At 37.0% G+C, this 9,594-nt stretch overlaps 2 protein-coding genes and 1 pseudogene across 2 annotated transcripts; 2 read left to right on the top strand and 1 right to left on the bottom strand.

The window, feature by feature from the left end:
- The first annotated feature begins 4 nt into the window (after nt 1–4).
- On the top strand, nt 5–2,082 carry LOC125597330 (annotated as a pseudogene).
- Nucleotides 2,083–2,132: 50 nt separating this feature from the next.
- Nucleotides 2,133–3,866, bottom strand: LOC125575606 (syntaxin-52-like). Its single transcript, XM_048772066.1, has 6 exons — nt 3,750–3,866; nt 3,279–3,501; nt 3,005–3,210; nt 2,830–2,930; nt 2,704–2,748; nt 2,133–2,452 (listed from the first exon to the last, which is right to left on the bottom strand). The coding sequence occupies exons 2-6, from the start codon at nt 3,380–3,382 to the stop codon at nt 2,321–2,323; spliced, it is 588 nt and encodes a 195-aa protein (XP_048628023.1). The 5' UTR covers nt 3,383–3,501; nt 3,750–3,866; the 3' UTR covers nt 2,133–2,320.
- A 3,103-nt stretch (nt 3,867–6,969) lies between these two features.
- LOC106429694 (protein SOMBRERO-like) lies at nt 6,970–9,296 on the top strand. The gene is made up of 3 exons (XM_013870438.3): nt 6,970–7,543; nt 8,183–8,454; nt 8,579–9,296. The coding sequence occupies exons 1-3, from the start codon at nt 7,354–7,356 to the stop codon at nt 9,164–9,166; spliced, it is 1,050 nt and encodes a 349-aa protein (XP_013725892.2). The 5' UTR covers nt 6,970–7,353; the 3' UTR covers nt 9,167–9,296.
- The last annotated feature ends 298 nt before the right edge of the window (nt 9,297–9,594 follow it).

Genomic DNA, 9,594 nt, shown 5'->3' with positions numbered 1-9,594 from the left:
TTTGGGTGGCTTCGCGCTGAAGTTGGGGATTGATCAGAGGCGAGGGAAGCTAGGAGAATATGAAGAAGAGAGCTGGTGAGCTACGAAGGTATTTCACTCGTCTGGGCCCTACTTTTGTTAAGTTGGGTCAAGGTTTATCCACCCACCCGACCTCTGTCCACCTGATTACCTCGAAGAGCTTGCTGAGCTTCAGGTTCACGTCTCTTTTTGATTTACTCACTCAGCTTTAGATATTGACAACATTTCTCTAACATTGTTTCTATCTGTTTTGAGTGGCTAAGTAGGATGCTTTGCCAACCTTCCCTGACGCAGAGGCCTTTGCTTGCATCGAGAGGGAGCTGGATCTGTCTCTAGAATCCATTTTCTCGTCTATATCCCCTGACCCAATCGCAGCAGCTAGTTTAGGTCAGGTTTACAAAGCCCACCTGAGGTACTCGGGTCAGGTTGTTGCTGTCAAAGTCCAACGCCCTGGGATCGAAGAAGCCATTGGTCTTGACTTCTACCTCATCAGAGGAGTTGGGAAACTCATTAACAAGTATGTAGACTTCATCACCACCGACGTCCTCGCCCTTATCGACGAGTTCGCCTGCAGAGTTTACCAGGAGCTGAACTACGTCCAGGAGGCGCAAAACGCTAGGAGGTTTAAGAAGCTCTATGCTGATAAAGCTGATGTTCTTGTGCCTGATATCTTCTGGGACTACACGAGCCGCAAGGTGCTGACAATGGAATGGGTGGAGGGAACTAACTGAACGAGCAAGTTGCCATCGAGAGCCAAGGCTTGAAGGTTCTGGATCTTGTGAATACGGGAATCCAGTGTAGCTTAAGGCAGCTCTTGGAGTATGGTTTCTTCCATGCTGACCCTCATCCTGGTAACCTCTTGGCAACACCTGATGGCAAACTCGCCTTTCTTGACTTTGGCATGATGAGTGAGACACCGGAGGAAGCTAGGTTTGCTATTATAGGCCATGTTGTACATTTGGTCAACAGAGACTATGAAGCCATGGCTCGAGATTACTATGCGTTGAAGTTCTTGTCGCCTGATGTAGACGTTACTCCCATCATACCAGCTCTCAGAGACTTCTTTGACGATGCGCTTAACTACACAGTCAGCGAGCTCAACTTCAAAACGCTGGTTGATGGTTTAGGTGCCGTCTTCTATCAGTATCCATTTGACGTTCCGGCTTACTACGCTTTGATTCTGAGGTCGCTTACCGTGCTTGAAGGTTTGGCACTTTACGCAGATCCTGATTTCAAAGTGTTGGCTGCATCGTACCCTTATTTTGCCAAGAGGCTTCTCACTGATCAGAACCCGTATCTGAGAGACGCACTTATCGAGCTTCTGTTCAAAGATGGGAAGTTTAGGTGGGGCAGGCTCGAGAACCTTCTGCAACAGGGGAGTAAAGATAGAGATTTCTCATCAAAGATGCTTTGCAGCCTGTGTTGAAGCTGCTGCTGGATCCAAACGGAGAAGAGCTTCGACTGTTGGTGATTAAAGAAGCTGTGAGAGTCAGTGAAGCGTTTGCTCTGGGGAGTGTTGTTGATACGTACAATTCAATGCCTGAGTTTATGAGATCTCTCGTCTTCAATGGAAATGGGAATGGTGGCCCTCTGACAATGAATCCCACAGAACTCGAAAGCACGCTTGAGCTTCGGGACCAGGTCTCAAGAATCTGGAGCCTTCTGCAGTCTTCAGAAAGCTTTGACCCAGCTATTTTGCAGCCAATAGCACAGGTAATAAATCTCTTCATTGACATTGTGCACTAACCTAATAATGATGTACTTGATTGATTCATGGGCTAAAGTACTACTCCTGGTTTGTTGTTGTTGTTAATCAGGTGTTGCAACAACCAGAAGCAAGGAGACTTGGAGGACGTGTTGCAGGAGGTGTAGGGCAACGTCTAGCAGCTAGGTTTCTGCAACAACTGCTTCGAGCCACAACACCATCTCCTTCACCAGTCCCATAGGTCCTCTTTTATTTTCTTGAATGAAATGGTAAATTGTATATTAAAGGCGAGACACTCTCGCAAACCACAGAATTGCTTCACGTTATAGTAATATATAGTGTCATTCTTTCTCTTTGTATATGTCTTGTGCAAAGCAAAAACAAAGTATATAATCCACACGAGATCAAAGAGGTTGTGATACAGTCTTTTCGTGAACCAAGTAGGAGTCATATAATACAACACAAAATACAACTTTGATTATATACTTTTTGAAGGGTTCTTGCACGCAGCGATGTACACATAAGACAATATAACCATACGCATAGACGAGAGGCTGAAAGACCAAGATAGAATTTGATTCATCATATTAGTGGGCATTACAGGTACTTAACCAGCAGCCAAATGACAAGAGCAAGACCGACGATTCCAAGCACTGACAAGAGCATGGACATGCACGAGCAACCTCCTTTCATATTCTTGTTCATCACTGCAAGGCTCTTCTGCACACGCTGTCATTATTAAGAAACACACAATCAGGCCACATTAAGTCCAAATGTGACTCCATAAAAAAAAGTATACACTATAGACCTTGCTTTTTAAGATTATGAAAGTAACTACATTGGACATAATAGAACCGTGTGTGGTCAGTCACTACGCTTATTATTAGGTAGCTCTTGCCATTTAATGCCACAGACCACAACTTGAAGTCCTTGTTATCAATGGGCTAACTAAGTTAAGTTTATTCAAAGAATGTAATTACCCTTAAGCGAGAGTCCGTAACATCCACATGGTAGTCTAAGTCATCCTGCATGCAGGAAAACAACAAAAAAATAATCAAGGAAATGCAGCAGCAAAACAATGAAACAACACAGCAGAAGATACATACGATAAGCCTTGTCTGTAGAGTGAGCTCCTCGTTGACAGCGAGAGCAATGTGTTTGGTACTCATGACAGTTTCCTCCAACTTCTCCAGCCCTTCGTCTTGTTCTACTCATGGAATAGATACAGAAGCCAATATCATCAATATGGTCCTAGCATAAATGTGAAATTAACAAGCTTACCTCTCATAATTTGTCGTTGGAATCCAACAATGCCTTGGTTATCCATGCCAGAGACTCTGTTGATTGCATCATCAGGCTTTGTATCTGGCCCAAGCAAGCTGTCTCTATTAGCAAAGTTCGACATGTTCAAAGCAGACGCCACCTGATTCGCCTTTGATCTCAAGTTCCCAACCATATCCTTACGACGATTCATCTCTTTCTCTGACCTGCCTTTCACATTCGGTTAAGAAGACCCAACAAGAAACTAAATGTAGTCTAACTGAAAACAGCTTACACATGTTGCTTCCCAGGAACTTTAACGAGAAGGGATTGAAGACTGTCTAATCGAGTCCCCAAAATGGTGATCTTCTTCGTATAGCTGAAGCACGGCGTGAGCATCAGGTCCGGTTAAACCAGAGGAGTTTCTTTCGGACATCATGCCGTTTTATATCCTCAGAGAGTTTAAAGCCTCGTTGTACTCTCTCATCCATGTATCAGAAGAAGAAGACGCCATTGACCTTGCATACAAACAAGTTCCCACCACCCACCCAATTAAACTATGATGATATTAAGATGCTCACAAGTAAGCTCCAAGAGGGTAAAAAACTAGTTTGTAAAGAGCAATAATATCTTACCTACATTAACAAAAATCTATGTGCTTTTCACCACAAGGCTTTCTAAATTTGGAAACTTTTATCTAGAAAACTCATAAACAGGAAGGATTATCCGACGTAGATTACATCGTGATAAGAATCGAAAAGCTTACTCCTTGCGTACAGCGATCAAACCCTTTATTGATTGTCGAAGGTGGTCTGAAAGATCGAGACTTGATGATCGTCGTGCTGCCTTTGGAGCTCCGGCGTGGAACCACCAGGGAGATGATAGTCAGTCAAATCTGTAACGCAAAGGAAGGAGAGGAGAGAGAGATAAAGACTTTTATTTGTTACCGTACGGTATGAAACCAATCGTTGTCAAAAAAAGTTGGGCTTCATACTAATTAATAAAAGTAAAGGGCTAAGAGAATAAATTAAAAAGTCATCTAGGGGCTGCAAAGTATAAATACATGATAACACGAGGACGAGGCCTAGTCAATAATTAAAAATCAACCAGGTGGTGGGCTTTTTGTATTTAATGAGCCGAATGTCAAAAGCGTATACTTAAAGGCCCATTTAATATCCACTCAGTGACGACCATTCTATTTCTAACAAGCCGATGCTCACTTATGACAGACAGAAAGAAGGCGGCTCCAGCTTGCTTGGTGTTTTGTTACTCATCTTCAATACCTCAAACTAAGCCACCAATAATGAACACTTGTATGGCTGGTGAAACTATTCTACTTTTCTTTTTTTTTACATGTAGATTATCTTGATAGCATAACTTTATAATTCTGTTAGATATAATTTTCGAAAACATAGTTATTAATTTCCTCCTTGTAATAAACTACAATCAATATATAACTAGCTAGATGATCCAGTAATCCACCTGAAAATGAGACTGTGAACAAGTACAACACACACACACTATGTGTGTGGTGTGTGTATATATATAGTAGCTAACTGGAGCGTATTCACTTTTCTAATAAATACGTAACACTTAGCCATAATGGATAGTATTAAAGTATAAACTATCAATATAAGTTTTTTTCAGAACATGTTTAAACCCTTCATTAATACGGGTTTAATGCATGCCGTCTTCGTAAAGGCAACGGCACATCTCAATAAAATAATTATAAATTAATATTGGGCAACAAAAACTTTGTAAGTTTCATAAATTGTTACAAAGAGATGATTTACCGCGAGAATCCAATGTTTTTACGTGTTTCGTGTTATGTTACATGGAATTTTTTTTTTTTTTGCAACTGATTTATGTTACATGGAATTTAGGAATTTAAAGTTACCATAGTATTGTACTTTCGTATACTCCATCTATTTCAGAATGTAATTAGTTTAACCTAAAAATAGTAACATTAAAAAAGTTATTAGTTTATTAAAAAATAACAGTTAATCAATAAATTCAACCAATTATAAAAAAACTAACATTATTTAATTGGTCATATAATATTCATTAAGTAAAAAGGGCATTAAAATATAAAAACTATTTATGTTTTGAGATATAAAAAAAATTTGTCTAAAACTAGTTATAATAATGAAACAAAGGAAATATTTTTCACAATCTGTTTTATTTAACATTTTACCAAAAAAAAGGGAAATATTTTCATATTATTTCGTAAAAGAAGATGAAGAGAAAAGGATCAAATTTTGGCACGAATCTCAAGACTAGAGGGTTAAGTCAAACGAGAAACCTTGAAGTGAGGATTTGGTGTTGGACCCTCACGTGCGTCGCTCCACGGCCTTTTAGGATTTTGCCTCTTCTCTCCTACGTGTGGTCTCCTCTGTTATTTTTCTTTTCTTTTCTGTTCCAATTATTACTTTTTGTCAAAGACTCAAAACTCTACATATCTATTTGTTTTGTGTATTGACTTTCCTTTCTTTAACATTGATGGTTTCTTTATCAGGAAATCATATTCACAATCACAATGTACTATATATATACGGGCCATAACTTGTTTTACCATACATATATTTACATGATTCTTTGATGGATATGCAGAGTCAGATAAAAAGGTGAATTCTTCTATTTTTGGAACTTTATAAGCTTTTGTGTGTATATAAAATGAGTGTTTACTGGCCAGTTCCGGTTGGACGCGGTGGGATAGTCGGACTAAATGAGAGATCCGGATACCTGGATTATCAAAAAAAAAAATGAGTGTTTACAATATTCCATCTCTGAACCAATATAAGTAACAAAATATGTATGTATATATAAGAAACTAGTGTGCCAAAAATGCTAAGAAATAACTAAAACATGAGTAGAAAATGCTCCATATTGTACACTCATATAGTAATGCTCTCATTTTATCTCTCAGGTTAATTAATTTAGTAATCAGGGAACATATTTGAGCTAATTTTTATGTCAGTTGTACTATTCTAAAAACAAATAGCACTAAGACTTGGTTAAATAAAGTTTTATTTGTAGCTAAATTTAATGAAACTGCACTGAAATTCATGCATTAAAAAGTAGATGGAAGCATGATTCAAGCTACGATACCTCAATTTTCTTCCCAACATTTGACTGCAATTTGAGGGTATAGAAGCTTCAATTCTTGTTTTGTTTTGTCATTGGGATACATAAATCAGATATTCTATTATAATATTACTGTGTATTTTAATAGTATTCGGTATTGTTTACTCGAATCCTACTTATTTTCAAAGCAAATTAGGCAGTCTTAAAACAGAACAGCTGTAATCCATGGTGGTTAAAGCTAAATTAATTGCTGAAGAACATCATGCACATTAGAAATGTTTGAAGTTAATTGAGTAACAATGGAAATTGATATGCAACATATAATACGGTTTTAACTTATTAAAAAGTAAAACATATAAATACCACAAAAAATCAGAACAAGCAACTGCCTATTCTAAAGATGATATTTATTTTTAGTTTATGTATTTATAACACCATATAAAGTTATAAATATATATTAAGAAAAAGTTTAAATGGGAATGCAGATACAATAAAGTAATGCTCATATATTTCTGTGACCAGCTTTGGTTTATCAAATTGAATACAAATAATAGTGGCACTAATCCATAGAAACTTAAGTATCTCTTTCTCTTTCATCTCTTTCTATCTCATAGAAGAAGAAAGAGAGAGATAAAAACCTAAACATCGTGCGGTTTAAGCTAAGATATCTTCAGTTTTGTAGAAATTCATATTTGCTTGCTTCTTTGCCTTCTCACTTTCATTGTCTTCTACCTCTTGCCTCTAACAGAAGCAATACTTTCCGGCCTCCAAGGTTTGTTTTCTTTCCTTTTCCATATCATATATCTTTCATTGTTGTCATCATCGTCATTTGCAATACATATATATATATATACTCGTACTCACTCACACATATATGTGTACTTTTCACTTCAAGAATCTCTAATTTCATTTCTTCTCTTTGTTTCCTCAAGAACATGATTAAGTCTAATCAAGCTCTTTTAAGAAGAGACTGTTCGGTTTTCAACAACTCAATTCATGTTTCTTTTGGGATATTCAAGATCTTTCTGTGTATACCTATGTAAGAAAGATCCAGCTTATGTTAGTGTAAATATGTGCATGCATGTTGAACTAGGGTTTTTTTTTAGATCTAAGAACAAATTCATTATACCTATATTTTGGATTCTTTCATGGTGACAACCCATTCGTTGGTCATGATTTATTTTCCGTTACTTTGACTTAATTTGTGTTATTAATTAAATGAAAATGATTAGGGCAAAGAAGAAAAAAGAAAGTATATTTGATTTGCTTAAAGAAGAGTACATATAATGGAGATAGGCTCATCTTCCACGGTAGCTGGAGGAGGACAGCTTTCGGTTCCTCCAGGTTTCCGGTTTCATCCAACGGAAGAGGAGCTTCTATATTATTACCTCAAGAAGAAGGTTTCTTATGAGCCAATTGATTTGGATGTTATTCGAGAAGTTGATCTCAACAAGCTTGAACCTTGGGACCTTAAAGGTAAGACTTAATCCCCTTATTGTTAACTCTTTTAGTCCTTAAATGTACCACCACCTAATGATCCACGCACTTAATGCTGGATTATTATGTACTTATTTATTGATCAGTATTATACATAGAATATCACAATAAACATCATATATCTAAATAATTATATGTAGATCAGAGAGATAAGATAGATAAAATACATGAATTATATATGTTGTTGTCTCTGCATAAAACTACAAGTTAGATGTCAAAGATACAAAAATGCATAGATTGGGTAATATTGTCTAGGGTTTTGTCTACGTCTCCATGGAGACATGTATATCCACTCTTATATCATGTCTTATAAGTTTTATCACTTCAAATTATTTTCCAGTTTTTATTGATCCACCGCGTGTACGTATTACATATACATCAAGAAAGAGACAAAGTTGTCTATTCACTCATGTCTTTCAGATAATATCTTGTAGTATATGACTTGAAGTATTGACATAATATTATTAGGTATTATACCCTCAAAATAAGTCAATGGTTTCTTTCACATGCAGACATATAACAAACCCTTCCACATATGCCATATATATTTGTATAAAATTAATTATTGAGTTAATTTTTCTTACATTTTACAAAAAAATATTTTTTGTATGTATGTAGAGAAAAGTAGAATTGGGTCGGGTCCTCAAAACGAGTGGTACTTCTTTAGCCACAAGGACAAGAAATATCCGACTGGGACCCGAACGAACCGGGCCACTGCAGCCGGATTCTGGAAGGCTACTGGTAGAGACAAATCAATACATCTAAACAGCTCCAAGAAGATTGGACTTCGTAAGACTCTTGTCTTCTATACTGGTCGTGCTCCTCATGGGCATAAAACCGAATGGATCATGCATGAATATCGTCTAGACGATAACGAAAATGAGATCCAGGTACAATAGTACATTTAAATAAACTCTATAATTTCATGAAAATATGGTTTAGATATCATATTACATTTTATAAATATAGAGATCTTATCTTGCATAATGTGAACTAGTTATGTGTAACTTGTAGGAAGATGGGTGGGTTGTATGCAGAGTGTTCAAGAAGAAGAACCATTTCAGAGGATTTCACCAAGAACAAGATCAAGATCAGAATCATCATCACCAATACATAAGCACCGACAATGATCATGATCAACATCATCCTCATCAGCATCGCACTGAATCCAAATCAAACAATCATTCTTCTTTCGTCCCACATACTCTGAATCATCATCACATGGGAAGACAGATCCACAGGCCAGTACATGAGTTTGCAAACACTTTAAGCCACGGGTCAATGCATCTCCCTCAGCTCTTTAGCCCTGACTCGTCCCAGCCGTTTGTGTCGTCAATCAACACAACAGATATTGAATGCTCACAGAATCTACTGAGGCTGACTTCTAACAACAACTATGGTGGAGACTGGTCGTTTCTGGACAAGCTTCTCACTACGACCAACATGAATCAGCAAGTTCAGAACCATCAAGCAAAATGCTTTGGTGACTCGAGTAACAACGGTAATAACGACCATGCTGTTACTTCATCCTCTCCAGATAATCAAAGGTTCCCGTTTCACTATCTAGGAAACGATGCTAATCTTCTCAAGTTCCCAAAGTAGTCCAATCAAATTTGGTTTTGATTTGATCAGTCTCATGCTTTTCAACTTTACTCTCTTCTTTAAGCTGTGGAACTTGTCATGTTTCTGTTGCTGAACGATGTTATTTTATAATGCTATGTTGTTTGCTGAAGAATTCTATGTTGTTTTCTGATATTTATAATTACTTAACCATCATTACGTATAAATTCTTTGTTGCTTTAGTTTTTTTTTTTTTTTGTAAAACCACTCAAGAAAATTACTTTAGAATGAAATAAAAAACTAGGTTTTGACCCGTGCGCCCGCACGGGTGTATATTTTGCATAATTATATATTTTTGTTAGTTGTAGACTTGTAAGTTAATGTTTCATAGGTTATTGAGTTCTGATATATAGTGTATCTTGTTCATTTTGCTTGGTGTCGAATTTTAAACTATTAGTTGTATTTATTTT

Source organism: Brassica napus, unplaced genomic scaffold, assembly GCF_020379485.1.
Source record: "Brassica napus cultivar Da-Ae unplaced genomic scaffold, Da-Ae ScsIHWf_1425;HRSCAF=2013, whole genome shotgun sequence".
Lineage (NCBI taxonomy): Eukaryota > Viridiplantae > Streptophyta > Magnoliopsida > Brassicales > Brassicaceae > Brassica > Brassica napus.
This window is presented reverse-complemented; position numbering and strand designations above follow the sequence as displayed.